The sequence below is a fragment of the Juglans regia genome, chromosome 13 (assembly GCF_001411555.2).
Source record: "Juglans regia cultivar Chandler chromosome 13, Walnut 2.0, whole genome shotgun sequence".
NCBI classification, from domain to species: Eukaryota; Viridiplantae; Streptophyta; class Magnoliopsida; order Fagales; family Juglandaceae; genus Juglans; species Juglans regia.
The window spans coordinates 21,331,041-21,348,430 of NC_049913.1; the positions used below are offsets into that span (position 1 = coordinate 21,331,041).

Sequence of the window (17,390 nt, forward strand, 5' to 3'; positions counted from 1 at the left end):
AGAGGGTTGAATATAATTTTTGTTTTGAAATTTAATAGTTGAATTATATTTTGTTGGAAAATTTTAAAAAAATTGTAATAATTTGATAATGATGAGATAAAAAAGTTAAAAAATTTTTAAGAATTTGAAATCAAAAAGTATATATTTTTTTAATGGAGTTTGAATGTTGAGATGAGATAGAATGAAAATAGTTTGAAAGATTTGTGAAACCAAATCAGACCTTAATTGTAAAAATTTGCGTACCTAAGGAGTTAATATAAAAAATTTAAGATGAAAGTGAATTGCAAATATGTTAAAACCCAGAGACTGATTTTGTAATCAACCCTTTCTAAATTGGAGATTTTCCTCCATAACTAACAAACATATATAAAAATAGAACAATTTGCAAATGTGAGTTAACCGACTACCCCTCCCCCCCACATAAAAACCATCTTCAAAAATATTAAAAAGAATCTTACAAACATTGCCAAATTCAGTATTTGAACAAGTATTGCTGTCTTTTCCTTCTGTTAATAGAATAAACTATATTGAAGCACAACATTCTATAATGAATATATGGGCACGTTTAAGGAAATGATATAACACTAGAATGAGTAATAATTTGAACAAGTCTTGCGTGGATCCTTTGTAAACAAGTAGACCTTACTATAAAAAGTGAAAAAAATCTATTATTTTTAAGTGAGACCCACTTATTTACAAAGGACCTGCGTAAGACTTGTCTATTTAAGATTTTACTATTACTCCACTAGAATATCCACAAAGCTCTGGGAACGAAGTCTGTTTCAAACTCCTTGATTTTTTTTCGAACTTGGAGACGGTAAGAAGGCAAAAAAAAAAAGTACAGCAGCTTGCAACACCATTCTAATGTGGCAGTCATGTATCAGTCATTCAAAAAATTCAAACAATACATGTCTACTACATCAGTATCATGCTGGTGATGTTACAAAAAGCATTACTGAAAAAGTAATAATAATAATAATAATCATAATAATTAATAAAGAATTCCTATGTGGAGGAAAGATCTCAGAGACACTCAGATATCATGTAACTGAAATTATTTTCTACCCCTACAGAGGCGGAGTGTATGTAATTGTGGCATTAGAACAAGTAAAAATGGTCTAATCAAATAAATACGTCAATTAAAAAATTCCGTTCATTGTTTTGATATAATACAGAGGAAATTAGACTGAGACCCTCAATAAGAGTTGTGGGAGGAAAAGTAGATCAAAAGCCTACACTCTACCCCCAAAATGACTATCTATCTTCGATCGTGGGTCCTTCTTCTTGACCCAGACAGAAACCTCCCAGAATCAGCTGAGTTTCTACCTTTTGACTCTACATGCTTCTTCTCTTCTTTCTGATCAAGTGCCACCTTTTGCCTCCTTAGTATCTCATCGGCATATCGGCGCCACAAGACTTCCCTCTCTTTTCTTGGCATCTTGTTGTACCTGGGATCAGGCTTTAGAAGACGTTTAGCAGTCGACCATGAATTGAGAACTGTTTTCCCTTCTTCTGTCTCTTGAGCAGCTGCTTCCGCTGTCAAGACTTCAGCTAACAAATACCTGAATTCCTGCACACATCGCTAAAAAAATGCAAAACCACAGAGAAGATCATTATATTTCAAACTTCTTGTGATGCGCCAAAATACTGTTGTGCAATTTGCTTGAACTACAAATGAAATAATGCAGTTTAAAACTTGAGTCACGACAACCACACAACTAAAAGCCACGTTACATTTCAAGATCGCCTTCAGCATTGTAGGATCACTACATTATTATCATATGCTCATGGAGGAAGAGAATTCCATAAGCAACATCCTCCCATTTTTTGTACAAGTAAATAGCCAAAGATTTTTTCCCTTTCTTTCTCAGTGGGCAATTAAAAATATATATATATTTTCATCCGCACACGGAACATATATAACGGATGCACTCAAAATTATAGAGCATAACTGAAGCTATTCAAAATATGATGCCACAGTATATGAGAAAATAATGCAGTCAGTTTCCTATCTCTGAATCTAGCACTACTTTTTAAAGCAGACTTCTTACGCCCAAGACTAAACACATGCTTCATTTATGATACAGATATATAACTAATTAGTAATTACTGAAGAATGTGAGATATTAGCATGGTCCAAATGTTTGAGATTACTACTGTTCTTAAACCTGGATGCTCTGATGTTCAGTTACTAACACGGTCACAGATATGAGTCGATACAAAGAGCATACTAAAAAAATACAATGAATCCTAAGATAAAAATGTTAGATAAAGAGCACGTAATAGAATCAAAACTCTTTTTTTCCCTAACAAGGTGTCTTGAATCCTATTGCACATGGCTAATCCCAAACACATGTAGTTACTTTATATGAGATTCCAAGTAATTATCGAGATGAATTCCTGGGGCTGGCCATCAGAGAAGTTGTGGTTATAATACAAAAATTGGATCAATGCTTTTTGAGTGTCCTGGACCCCAAGTGTCGACCAGACCAACCCATGTATTTAATAACCTGACACACTAACAAACTTTTAATTATTCAGAAGCTGTACAGCAATTATTAAAAAGAAAAATTCTATTTGGAAGCCGGTGTGCAAAGCACACCGGCTTGCAAGTAGAATAACTCTATAAAAAATAAAATACAAGCAGATAAATAAAAAGAAAGAACCACCCCAGAAGCTGTAGCTTACACATCAGACACGCTGATTGAAGTGATCAACCTGTTTGCTTTCATGAGATTTGAGTCTCAAACTGACCCAATCCCCACCCCTTTTATCAAAAAAGCCAAGATTTTGGAGATTTTTTACATATAATTTCATATAATTGAGCATAATTCTAATCAACAATAATACAAATCTGGCTGCAGGAGTATGTTGCAGATAAAATAAAACTTTTAGCCCGAAGGCATGTAATTACCTCATTCAGCATCTTTATGTGTTCCCGAAAGAGCTTTTCTATGTCAGATGGATCCAAGTCAGTATTGGTAGCACGTCCTTGGGGATCCTTCTCCAACTTTGGCTTAGATTCTGTCCAAGATGCCTAATCAAAAGAGAAGAGCCAAAGGCAAACAGATTTATTCAGGATGTGTGAGAGCAAAAGCAACTAAAAGAGCCAGCAACATGAAGTTGTTCAGGGTCTGTGTCTGTGTGCACGAGAGAGAGAGATAGAGTATGGCTTGTATAAGAGTTGCTTCTTTTTAAAAACTAATCGGCACGGGGATTCTCAAAACATAATGCATCATGATCCACTAAGGCAAAGAAGCCAAAGCTAATTTTTCAAGGTTTTAAATATTTTATCAGTAAGGCCAGCAACATAATAGGTGTTGAACAAATAGAGCCTTCTCATTCGCTGCTAGGCTTCCATTGATTGTAGGTTTATATTAATTCACATTAAAAGTAACTCATATACTAACTTCTTTTACATTTAAGCCTACATCAGCAGAATTTACAAAATGATCATGACATATTGTAATGACCTGATCCAATATTATTAGGGATGAAACATAGATAATTTTATTGGGTCTAAATTAAGTTTAATGAACCATATTTAATAAGCCCGAGAGCTATAATTTTGTTGAGGTTGGCTAGAAGTTTTAATTAGGTTCATAGGCCCAACAAATTATTTTAAGGCCCGTTAAGGTTTAGTGGAGGATTCTAGATGGTATTAATAGGCTAATGTCTTGGGAAGCCCAATTGAGAGTATTGGGTAATTTTGAATAGGCCCCAGGCCCAAAATTTATTATGGTGGATTAATGGTTCTCATTGGGCTTAATCGAGTTATAAGCTCATTTAATATTAATGGACCAAGTGGGCCCTATTTAATTGGTGTTACGCCCAAGAATTATTTTATAAGCCCAAAAGTATTTATTAGACAAGTTAGGCTCATTTTGGAGTTTAAGTTCAGCTCGTTATGGTTACTAAGTGACCTAACCCATGAAATTATAGGCAGCCCTAGAATTTAGTTGGACCCATTAAATGGGCCAACCCTTTGGTTAGAGCCCAAATTAGCACCCAAGGAGAAACCTAGTAAAACATGGCCCAACTCAAGACCCAAAACCCATGGAAAAGCCCAAACCGTGCACACCCAAACCCAGACCCTTAAACCACAATAAAACCAATTGTGAGCCTTCCCCTTAAAACACTGTCTTCTCCCTTCTAAGAACTAGGGTTGTCGCTCTGCACACACACCCTTCTCCACAAAAGATTTCCTCCCAGCCGCAGCCTCCACTCACGGTCTGACTGCCTCCCTCTCTCGTTCTAGCCCCTGTTTTACAACATGGAAACCAGTGCAATGGAAAGCAAGAGCAGCCCCGCCCTGCAACAGCCCATGCCAACGTCTAGCACGCAGCAAAGCTCTGACCGCCACCACCAATTCACAGCCAGCATACCGCACGTGGTTCCTGCACTGCCATAAAGCCTGAAGCCCTCTGTTTTCCAACCTCAAAACAGAGCAGCCTTTATCCCAGCAAACCGAGCACCATTGCCCACTACCTCCCTTAGCCACGACCAGGAACCAACCACCACTCCTCTTCTGCTCTCCTCAACTCCAGCCACCTTGGACCACCGTGCACCACCATAGGAACAGCCCAGCCAAGACCAGCCTCAAGCTCATGGCAGGCCCCTCCCCATGCGTTGAAACACAAGCCGACAAACCAGCCTCTTCAGCCACCCCGCCATGCACGTAAATCTTGTCTGCCAGCTCCTTCAACCACTGTAGGTACACCACCATGTAGCCTAGGCCAACCATTAGTGCAACCATGAACCACACTCTATTCTCTCGGTTATATATAGCTTGCACTACATGCATTACGGTATGGCTCTAGCTCTCTCTCTCTCTCTTGACATTATTCTCTCTATGTATCTTTGTCTCATGCATATTACGAGTTGGTCTTGAAGAGAAGTGGCAAGAGACTGTACGATTATATAGGGTGCAGAATTACATGTTTAAGTTTGGGTCTTGCAACATGATTTAAGTGGGTTAACAGTCACTAGTTAGTATATGTCGTTTAAAGTTTATTTAGTTTAGTTAGGAGTATGGGTTACAGCCATGCAAGGAATATGGGTGGTACGAATGGATTTAGGCTTGATGATTTTCTGGGTGTTATTATTCAAGTTTGTATGCATGGAATCTATGACTATGATATGATAGGACAAGATACAACATGAAAGTATGCATGTATGATTATGATGAAGTATGACTGTTAAGATACGTAGGGCCTATGTTATGATATGAAGACGGTACCATATGTTTAAGGGGCATATTGCATTGCCAGGATTTACACGCTATGAGTGCACCCAATGTCTTCCATATGAATGGATTCCACAACCCGCAACCACGGGAGGAATCAGAATCTACTAAGATTCGCTAACCCTAACTCACAGGGGTCAACGGTGGGTACTGGCCTATGACAAGTGAAAGACAAGTTAAGACATTTCAAGCACAGATCAAGTTCATGTTCATGTTATTTACGTATGTAACTATAAGTATGCATTTGTTTTCCAAGAAACCTTATGTTATATTATGTTTATTGTATGATGTGTTGCTTATTAAGTATTCAACTCATTTTTTTATATTTTAACCACCCTAGGTGATGATCTTTATAAGGATGGAAATGCAAGACAAGACTTGGCCCAAGGAGACAAGGCAGAGGTCTAGATAGTTTATGACATGCTCAGTTTCATGATTTCAGTTTAATAAGTTATTATTGATAAGCACATGAGACTTGATTGATTATAATAAGTGATTCCACAGACTCTCTTTTAGATGTTAAGTATTTTGATAAGAAAAAATGACATTTTTATTTTATGGAATCTTTAATACTTGGTGCTTTCTTGAGAATAAAATTTTAAAGGCAAGGACAGTAGCACTCCGCTCACCCGAGATTTCCAAAAATGAAGTTTTTCATAATCCTAGGGAAACGAGGTGTTACACATATTTTAGTACATGTTCAATCCCTTACTCATAACAAGAATATATATATATACACATATATAGCATGCACAAAATAATGCGAAAATATCTGTCATCTATGAAAATTACTTTTTGTGCAAAAATCACTTAATGCACAAAAATATCACCATATAGTCACTGGCCTAACCAAAGCCTTTAACATTGCAGCAGACACGAAATAAATAATACAGCTGGAAACAATTAGACTCCTACAGATGACTTGATATACAGCATAACCATCAAACATTCCCAATTCAGTACTACCCATAACTGAATCATCAGGGAGAAACATATTACCTGGGGGTCTTTAATTATTTCCACAAGTAAAGCCTGGAAAGATGCAACTGCCTCCTTTCTGCGAACTTTCAACCGCACCCTCTCCATTTCCTGTTCTTCTCTTTCCTTTCTTTTCCGCAATTCTCGCTCCCTTTCTTTCAACTTCTCCTGAAAATTGGTAGGTCACAAACTTAAAATATTTTCAATGTAAATCAAATATATTCAGGTTTGATGTACTAGGGAGATCTCCAAAAAGGGAACTTCTTTTTTCATACTTAATGCATTTTATCAATTAATGCACTTTCAATTTCATAATTAAGCACAAAGGTGTGCACCCAAACTACACAGAAAGTTTACAAAGGAAATGCCAACTAACATGAATGAAAAAGAGCAAGTCTTTGAAGCTTTAAAAAACTAAGAGATAGAGTTGCGGGGAGAACCCATCCAAATATAGAGGGTGCTGAAGAAGGTAGCTTGGTCTAATGGGAGGGCTTGGTCTAGGATGGACAGATTTATTGTCTCTCCTTGGGAGGCTCACTTTCCTAACCTATGCCAAAAATGCCTTCCTAGGCTATGCTCCAATCATTTTCCCCTCTTATTGGATTTTTTTTTTTTTAGGGGGGGGTGGGGGGGTCTTCATGAGGGGCGGAGATACTTTAAATTTGAGAATATGTGGCTAAAGGTAGAAGGGTCACAGACAAGGTTAGATCGTGGTGATCCTCATATCAACTTTCGGGCACTCCTAGTTTTGTTTTAGCTGGGAAACTTAAAGCCCTGAAAAATGACTTGAAAAAATGGAATATGGAAGTCTTTGGGAACATTAATGATCAGCTGAATATTCTTTTTCAGAAGCTGCAGTGTTTTGATGAAAAAGAGGTTGATGGGGCCCTCTCAGTTGAAGACAAGGCAAGGAAAATGGCTGTTGTGACTGAATTGGAAAAAATAACTCTTATGGAGGAGATTTCTTGGAGACAACAATCTCGGGCTATTTGGTTAAAGGAAGGGAACAAGAGCACAAAATTTTTTCCACAAAGTAGCTAAATCCCATCGAAGGAATAATGCCATTGAGGTTCATCATTCGGAAGATAGGGTACTTACAGACAATGTTGAAATTAAGGATCACATTGTTCACTTTTATGATAAGCTTCTCACGGAGCAATACCATTGGAAGCCTAAGGTTGACGGGCTGGTCTTTGATTCGATTGATCAGTAAAGCATGACCTGGTTTGAGAGATCGTTTGAAGAGGAGGAGGTGCTTAGTGTGTTAAGAGGGATGGAAAAAGACAAAGCACCAAGTCCAAATGGCTTCACAATGGCTTTCTTTCAGGCTTGTTGGGACATTGTTAGGGAGGACATCATGAAAGTTTTTCTAGAATTTCACTCGTTAATGAAATTTGAGATAAGTCTTAACACTTCATTCATTGCCCTTATTCCTAAAAGGGCAAGGTCGGTGGAGGTGAAAGACTTCTGTCCCACAAGTCTGGTGAGTGGGGTATATTGGTTGAGTGAAGTTATAGAGAAGATCATCTCGAAGTCACAAAATGCCTTTGTCAAGGGAAGACAAATCATTTACTTGGTCCTCATTGATTGGATATGGTGACGGCTTTTGATCATGTTAATTGGGATTTTTTGGTGTATATACTTGGTAGGTATGGTTTTGGTGAGAGATGGTGTCAATGGATGAAACATTGCATCACCACCGTCAGATTCTCGGTTCTGGTTAATGGCACTCCTAAAGATTTCTTTAATAGCTCTTGGGGCTTGAGGCAAGGCGACCCTTTATCTCCTTTCTTGTTTGTTTTAGTAACGGGTGTACTGAGTAGAATGTTGAAGGTGGCGGCGGAAAGGGGCTTTATCTCTGGTTTCTCGGTGGGCAGTTCATTGAATGGTGGCTTAAATGTCTCTAATCTTCTCTTCGCTAATGACACGTTGATTCTTTGTGAGTCGGATCCTGACCAAATTCGTTCCTTGAGGGCTCTTTTGCTTTGTTTTGAAGTTGCCTCCGGCCTTAAAAAAATCTGAAATGTTCCTGTTGGCTTGGTTAATAATTTAGGCAAATTGGCTGCTATCTTGGGTTGCAAGGTGTCATCCTTGCCCATGAAGTATCTTTGTCTTCCCTTGGGGGCTCCTAATAAATCCAAGGCAATGTTGGATGGGATTATTATTTTTTTTATAAGTAAAATTTTATTAAACCACGTAATTAGGCATAGCCCAAGTACAAATGAAGTATACAAGAGGAAAATGCATAATTACTAACTAAATCTGAAAAACAGCACAAAAGTCATTTAGACTAGCCCCATCCATTACAATAATCGAAGCCCAAAGCAACAAAGTATGATAAAAGAAGTCTTTAATCCCTCCCACCGAGCATTCTCTATTGTCAAAACAATGCTTATTCCTCTAATTCCAAATACACCACATAAGACAAAGAGGTCCCATCTTCCAAACAACCGCTATTTGACGATTGCCTTGAATCCCATTCCAACGGGCCAGAAGATTCACCACCCTCTTAGGCATCACCCAAGCAATGCCAAGCTTAGCAAAAACCTCATTCCACAGAGCCTTCGACACATCAAAATGGAGAAGAAGGTGATCTACCGATTCACCACCCCTTTTGCACATGAAACACCAGTCCATTACAATGATACCTCGCTTTCTCAATTTATTGATAGTAAGAATTTTCCCATGAGAAGCTAACCAACCAAAGAAAGCTACCTTGAGAGGCACTTTGCATCTCCAAATATTTTTCCAAGGAAAAAAACCAGTAGAAGAATGAGATGCCAAGAACTTTTACAAAGATCTAACCGTGAATCTCTTATTACCAAGCTGTTTCCAAAGTAATCTATCATCCCCTCCGGCTTAATTTTGAAAGCATAAAGCAAGCTGTAAGAATCAGTAATGTCCCACCTCCCAATCCTGGACATCCCTAATGAAGATAACTGACCATTGAATAAGACCAGTAGAATTATCCATATAATCCGCCACGGAAACATCTTTATTCGAGGCAATTTTAAAACGAGAAGGGAAAGCAATCTTCAAAGCCTCATCTCCATACCATAAGTCATGCCAAAATCTGATCCAGTTACCCCTACCCACCTTGAATCTGAGATTTCTGGAGAACTCCCCCCATCCATTACGAATGAATTTCCACACTCCCACACAGTATGCTCCTCTAACTTCGTTTGAACACCACCCTCCCCATAGGCTCCCAAATTTGGCATCAATAACAAGCCTCCAAAGAGCATCCCCTTCTAAATGGTACTGCCACAACCATTTCCTAAGAGTCCCTTGTTAAAAGTTTTCAGCTTTCTAATCCCCAAACCTCCCTTAGAAATAGGAGTGCAAATCTTGTCCCACTTAAGCAAGTGGAATTTCTTCTCATCCTCCAATCCACCCCACAAGAAAGCACGAAAGATCCTATACATTTTATTAGCCACTCCTACAAAGGAAATAAAGAAAGGAAGTAGGTTGGGATATTAGATAGAATACTCTTGATTAAAGTGATTCTTCCCCCTTTGGACAAATAGATCCTTTTCCAACCAGCCAATCTACATTCAATCTTCTCTATAACCCCATCCCAAATTGCCTTAGATTTAAAGGGAGCCCCCAAAGGAAGCCCAAGATACTACTTCTTAGGCAAAGTGGAAACCTTACAACCCAAAATATCTGCAAAATCTCCTAAATTATTGACCCATCCTACAAGGACAATTTCAGACTTTGACAAGTTAACCTTTAAGATGGAAATAGCTTCAAAGCATAACAAAAGAGCCCGAAATGAACGGATCTGATTAGAATTTGGCTCACAAAGGATTAAAGTGTCATCTGCAAAGAGTAAGTGTGGGATGGGATTATTGAAAAGATCGAATATAGATTGGCAGGTTGGAAGAGGACTTATTTGTCCAAAAGTGGTAGAATCACCCTAATCAAGAGCACGTTATCCAACCTCCCAACATACTTTCTATTTTATTTCCTTTGCCAACAGAGGTGGCGAATAGATTGGAGAAGATTTTTCATGATTTCTTGTGGGGAGGTTTAGAAGATGAGAAAAATTCCATTTGATTAAGTGGGATAAGATTTGTACCCCTTTATCTTGTGGTGGTTTGGGGGTTAGAAAGTTGAGAACCTTCAACAGTGCCCTATTAGGGAAATGGTTATGCCCGTATCATTGAGAAGGGGATGCTCTTTGGAGGAATGTTATCAAGTTAAAAATGGGAGTATTTGGGGAGGTTAAAACGTAGAGGCAAAACGCATGGACTACTTCAGTATTTAACCCTAAACCATGTGCATCCATGTTAGAGGCACACCTATATTGACCTAGTGATGTTATCAACATGTAAAATCAACAGCACAAGTTAAAAAACCACCTTTCCAATATTCTCACATCTGTCCATATACATTGGCAATGTCTACAGTGAAGCAATTGATATTGCCATGAAAATGTAAGTTTGCTTGGAAAGTTAAGTTAAAGCAAAAGGAAAAACCAAACACACACAAATCTCACAAATATTTCTTTTAGTTCAGTGAATCCTATCACAAAAAAATAGCATCTAGGACATATCACAGTTACTATTGATTTGGTATACCATAACATGGTCGATTTGGAACCATTTGATAAGAGTAAATGAAAAGCATTACTAACAGCGTATCAAAACCTGAAAAAAATAATCAATAGCTATAAAACAAAATCCAAATGTATCCTTGTTAAAAGTTTCTCATGAGAATTGTTTTCATAATTTTCTTGTATCTATTTCTAGTTCTTGACTCAATGTTTTCTCTCTTACACACCCTATGTAGTTGGGCTACGCCTATTTTCTTTATTATTAATAAGATTTTCTTTTACCTATCAAAACAAAAGTTTCTCCAAAGAATTCTTTGAATATTGAAATAAACAATTAAAAATATGCAGATAGGCTAGAGTTTCAGTTAGTTTCTAGCATCTACATTCCAGTGCAATAAGTAGTTCCAATCAACTTATAATACCAATTCATTTTCAAGTTTAAACCAGAGAGAGAGAGAGAGATTTATGACAGAAGCAGAACAAAAGTCTATACCTGCTCCTCCCTTTTGGCTTTTGCTTCTCGTTCTGATTGCTCTTCTCCAGCCTTCAGTTCAGATATATACTCATTAAAAAAAATCTCTCTGTCCTCGTGCTTAGCAGATTTGTATCTTGAGTCATTCCTCAGACTATCTTTCACCTACAGAAACCAAAACATAAAATTTATTCTACAAGGAAAAACTAATACATTAGATAAATAATAAAAAAAGATGTTTCATTAGCATGGTCTACAAGATTCCTCGTTATAAAAAAAAAAGAAAAAAATTGAAATGGAACAAGACATCGAAGAAAGTTCTTCAATCATTTTGTCATATAAACTATTAACCTTATCAAGCAGTCAGCTTGAAGAACGTGACATCCCTTGAAGTCCCTTCCAAGTGCTCTACTCGTTGATTGGGAATATTTTAATAGTAAGCAGGATAATTTTATTAATGAGCGAAGATGTTATCCAAGTACACAGGGAGTAAGCATTGGAACCACCTAGGTAGAAAAAGTGGAAAGGTAAAAAACAATCCCCAAAGCTAAGGCTAGAATAACTTGAGTTTGCTGTCACCTAATGATACCAAGTTTAAAGAAGAAAGCCTTTAGCTCCTCCATATTCTTCTTGCAATTCTGGAAATTCAGTCTTTCCACAAAGTCTCATGGTCAAGGCTGCCAAACCAACCTCTCCAACATATCAATAGATACACCACTCTTGATCCAGCTCAGCCCAAAATGACTAAAAGCAGCTTGCAACATCTGTCATTCCCTTAAATTATCCAGTGTGAGGACTTTCCCTGAAACCGCAACCCAAAGCAAAGACTACTGCCCTCAGTGGAGTTTGACTCAAACAAGCATTCTTCCAAGTTAGAGGAGACTTTTTGGGGAGACAACACATGGCAAAACAATTTCACTTCAAACGTCCCCCCGCCACCCCCCTTCCTCTTTGATAGAGCCCAAAACATTGCATTTTCTCTATCTTGTCTCACTCAAATTGGTTGAGTAAAATTGGGCAAAGCCAAGGTTATGCCTGATACTGTGGTTGAGCTTCTGGCCGGCTGGACAAATTTGGGCGGTATTACACAAATCACAGCTATGTGGAAGATGGTTCCTATTTGTATTCTATGGTTTGGCTCTTGATACCCATCTAGAATGAGAAAGCAGTTTGTAGGAATAATTATCATTAATTCGTAGCATAGATACAAGGCAGTATTTATAAATTACACAAATCACAGCTATGTGGAAGATGGTTCCTGTTTGTATTCTATGGAACGTATGGAAGTGTTGGAAAGTTTCCAAATTTGTCTTGTCAACTTTACTGGATTCTTGGGGAATATTGGCTATAAATGTGTCAATATTCTAGGAGATTTAGTTTCCTTAGAAGTTAGCATTTAATTTATTCTTTCCTATTTATTCTTTCCTTATTTTCTTCTGCTGTAATTTATAAATACTGCCTTGTATCTATGCTACGAATTAATGAGAATTATTCCTACAAACTGCTCTCTCATTCTAGATGGGTATCAAGAGCCAACTCTGGTTTGGATTCGCCTTAAACCCTAATTTCTCTGGCGGCTCAAATCCGATCCTAATCTCTTGGGTTTTCTTCCTTCTTCATCTCTGCCCATCTCTTTTGTTGATGTCAAACCTTTCATCATGCTTGATACTTCAAACAAGGCCAAACCTGAACCAAAAACTACCCATTCTAAACCATACTCTGTCCAAATCACCAACATACGACTGAATGAGGCTAACTTCCTGTGGTGATCAAAACCAGTCCGGATGTATATTTGAGGGAGAGGGAAGATAGGGTATCTGACTGGTGAAACCAAGGAGCCCGAGAAAACAGACCCATCCTATGTTGTATGGGATGCTTAGAATTCCATGGTGATGGCGTGGCTTGTGAATGCTATGGACGAAGAGATTAGTGCAAATTACATGTGCTATTCTACTGCAAAGGAACTCTGGGACAATGTTAGTCAGACGTAATATGACCTTGGAAATTACTCTCAGATATATGAATTGCGGCAAAAGATCAGCAAAAGGTCCACTAACTTATTAGCTAATTCCTCCACCCAAAACATTTCCTCCAAAAAACATGCTGAAATGTCTCTTTTTGAGTAAAGAATGCTCCAGCCAATAGATGCAAATTCATGTCATCCAGACCCATTAAAATGATCAACTAATTAATAAAGTATCACTAGTCTTGAAAGCTTAAACGATTGGAAATGGAAAATTTAATTGTCTACATCATCATACTCTGAAACACACTTCACATATGGGTAATACCCCTCCAATCAATGAATGGGGCCAAACACCATGGACTCCAAACTTAATCACAAGGAATATAGAAGAGGCAAGATTCAAATACAGGACCTCCTGTTAATGGACAGCTTTGCTGTCCATTGTTTGTTTCCATGTTTCTTTCCTTGATTTACTCTTCTGTATAATTAGCATAATATTTGACAGATTGTATAGGGAAAGGATTAGCATATACTTATTTCTTTCCATGTATAGAATTATTTGTACAATTTATATAATAAACAGAAATCACAAGGCCAATGATTCGGCCATTCTCACAAAATTGACATGGTATCAAGAGCAAGTTCCTAATTTCCGTGTCTCTTCGAATTTTTCTTCTCGAATGTGGGCTTCTCTATTTCGGTGCACTCTAGGTTGTTTTTTTGGTGCACCCGATGTGACTTTCTCAACCTCTTGGACTTTCAGTTCTAGTCTGGGGTGTTTTTTCAACACTTTTGTGCAATCGTGACTCCCGCAACACCTTTCTAGCGTGACTTTCAGCTTCTCTTTGCTGTCGCAGCAACTCCCTCTGCTTCCCTATGTTTTCTCAGCAATCTGTTTTTTGGGTTTGTGTTTCCGGCATCCTCTGTTTTTGGTTTGGTGATCTTCAGCATCCTCTATTCGTGTTTCTCGGCATTCTATTTTTCGGCACTCTCCTTTTTTGGTCTATGTCTTCGTGGCAGTCGCAGCAACACTCTTGTGGAATTTTTTCGGCTTTTGTGATATTTTTTATACCAGGTCCTTAATTCATTTTATTTCGGTCTCCTTTATTTTCTGCATTTTTTGCTTTGTCTTGGGATTCATTTATTTGTGATGGATTCTGCACCTGTGTCAAGTTTACAGGCAAACATTACTCTACTTGGGCATTTCAGTTTGAACTTTTCCTCAAGGGAAACGATCTTTGGGGTCATATTGATGGCACGTATGTCACACAAACATCCAATACTGACAAATCCAAGGATTTCGGGGCTTCTCTTTCATGGGTTGTACTTGATGCTTAAATCATGTCTTGGCTTCTTGGTTCGATGGAGCCACATATTATCACCAACTTGCGGGCTCATCGCTCTGCTCAATCCATGTGGACTTACTTGAAGAAGGTTTATTATCAAGATAATGATGCTCGTCGCTTTCAGTTAGAACATGTGATTGCCATGTTTCAACATAGTAGTCTTTCCATCCAAGACTACTACTCGGCATTTCTGACTCTTTGCCATGTTCATGTTGCCGCTCTTTCGACTATTCAGAATCTTCATAAGACTAGCTGGCATGATCAGTTTCTTATGCTGCCCAAGGACAAGAACCACCTCTGAATTCTAAAAACTTGCAGTGTTTCTGCTGCAAGAAACATGGGCATATTGCAGCCAATTGTCCTAAGAAATACTACTCTTATTGCAAGAAGAAATGTCACATTATAAAAGAATGTCATATTCACCCCCAAAATCGTCAGGCCCAAACGTTTCAGACTTCTATTATTGCCCCTCCAGTAGCGACTTCTGCAACACATGACTCTTCTTCAGGTGCTTCCTCTGTTCCTGCACCTCCTGCACCTCCTGCAGCGAATCACTGAACACCAGAAATGGTGCAATAGATGCTGCTTTCGGCATTATCAGCAATGGGGTTCAAAGGTAACACTTCTACTAAACTCAAGTACTTGGACCCGGGGGCCTCTAATCTCATGACGAATAATCCCACTGCTCTGCGTCATGTTTGACCCTATGCTGGTCAATCTGCTATTCAGACTGCAATGGTAGTTCTTTGCCAATAGTTGTTGTCGAAGATGCCTCTTCTAAGTATACTGATATGTTTCTGGCTCCTCAGCTTTCCACGAATCTTATTTCTGTTGGTCAATTAGTTTATAACAATTGTGCTATAAATTTTTCCGGTGATGGTTGTGTTGTGCAAGACCAGGTAATGGGGGAGCTAATCGCAAAGGGACCTAAAGTGGGGCACTTGTTTACACTATTTTTGCTTGTTCCAGCACTTTCTCCAATTTCTTCTATTAAGTCTTTTGCTTGTAATAATGTTCCAGATCTTAGTATGGTGTGGCATCGTCGTTTAGTCTATTCCAATACTCAGATCTTATCTCATGTATTGCACTCTGGTTTTTTTGGTAATAAAAAACATTTTTCTTTATCTGTTGAGTGTGATTCTTGCAAACTTGGTAAAAGCAAAACGCTTCCCTTTCCTTTGCATGCCAGTAGAGCTTCTCACTACTTTGATCTTATCCATGGTGATGTTTAGGGACCTTCCCCGGCTAGTTCACATGAAAAATTTAAATATTATGTGACTTTCATTGATGATCATAGCAGATTTACTTGGCTTTATTTTCTTCGCTCTAAATATGAGGTTTTTTCGTACTTTCACTAAGTTTTTAGCTTATGTTGACAATCAATTTTCTACTTCTATCAATGCATTACACACAGATTCTTGTGGTGAATATTTCTCTATTGAGTTTCAGGCATTCTTGGCTTCTAAAGGTATTATTCATCAACGATTGTGTCCTGCTACTCCACAACAGAATGGAGTAGCCGAACGCAAAAATCATCATCTCCTAGATGTGGTACGTACTCTCTTATTAGAATCCTTTGTTCCATCCATGTTCTGGGTTGAGGCTCTAAAAACTGCTACTCACTTGATTAATCATTTACCTTCTTAAGTCTTACACATGGAGTCTCCCTATTTCCGCTTGTTTGCTAAGCAACCTAGTTACAATAATCTCCGTACCTTTAGTTGTGTATGTTTTGTTCATTTACCTCCTCATGAGCGACAAATTATCTGCTCAATCTATTAGATGTGCATTCTTGGGATATAATGTGTCAAAAGGAATTTGTTTGCTATGATCCTACATTAAATCGTACACGCATTTCTAGGAATGTTTTTTTTTTTTAAAATCAATATTTTTTTCTTGTGTCCTCTTCTACTGTGGTCCTCCCCTCTTTTGAGCAGCAGTTCTCGGACCTTCATCAAGTCAGCTCTCGCTTTAAACCAGGTATTGTGTATATGAGACGCTCCCTCCCACCTTCTCTTCTGGTGGCTCACCTGATATCTGATCCTACCACGCTCCAAAATCAATCAGTTGCAGCACCTACAGAGGCTTTGGTACGTCACTCTCCTCGAGTGTCTATACCTTTGGATAGATATGGGTTTCCTTCTTCCAGTTCTGGCCATTCTATTTCAACTCTTACTGCTGCATTGTCCAATTTTGATATTCCCACATGCTACTCGCACGCTGTCAAGCATGATTGTTGGCAACAAGCTATGCAGGAAGAAATTGTTGCTCTAAAGGCCAATCACACATAGGACATTGAGCCTTGTCCTCAATTAAGGTTCGATCTGATGGCAGTTTGGATCGATACAAAGCTCGGCTTATAGCACTTGGGAATAATCAGGAATATGGGGTCAATTATGAAGAGACATTTGCTCCTGTGGCTAAGATGACAATTGTTCGTACTATTCTAGCTCTTGCTGCTTCCAATGACTAGCCACTACATCAGATGGATGTCAAGAATGTTTTTCTTCACGGGATTAAATAGTATATTTATATGACGCCACCCCCAGGATTGTTTCACTCTCCGACTTCACATGTGTGTAAACTCCGTCGCTCTCTTTATGGTCTGAAACAAGCTCCAAGGGCCTGATTTGATAAATTTCGAACCACTTTATTATAATTTTCATTCAAGCAAAGCAAGTATGACACTTCATTGTTTCTTCGGAAATCATACATGGGTATTGTTGTTCTTTTGGTTTATGTTGATATTGTGATCACTAGTTCCGATTCTGCTTTACTTGTCCAGCTCAAGACTCATCTCTCAGAGTCCTTTCATATGAAAGATC

The 17,390-nt window shown here is 38.3% G+C and overlaps 1 protein-coding gene across 2 annotated transcripts in view; it reads right to left on the bottom strand.

The window, feature by feature from the left end:
- Positions 1-970: 970 nt before the first annotated feature.
- The window catches only part of LOC109006106 (pre-mRNA-processing protein 40C), a 55,879-nt gene continuing 39,459 nt past the window's right edge, over positions 971-17,390 (bottom strand). For both annotated transcript variants that reach the window (XM_018985285.2, XM_018985276.2), the window contains exons 13-16: positions 11,275-11,418; positions 6,245-6,391; positions 2,915-3,037; positions 971-1,582 (exon numbers count right to left, since the gene is read on the bottom strand). In XM_018985285.2, the coding sequence (XP_018840830.1) occupies positions 1,259-1,582; positions 2,915-3,037; positions 6,245-6,391; positions 11,275-11,418 (738 nt within the window). In that variant the 3' untranslated portion in view covers positions 971-1,258. The remainder of the gene's footprint in view (positions 1,583-2,914; positions 3,038-6,244; positions 6,392-11,274; positions 11,419-17,390) is intronic.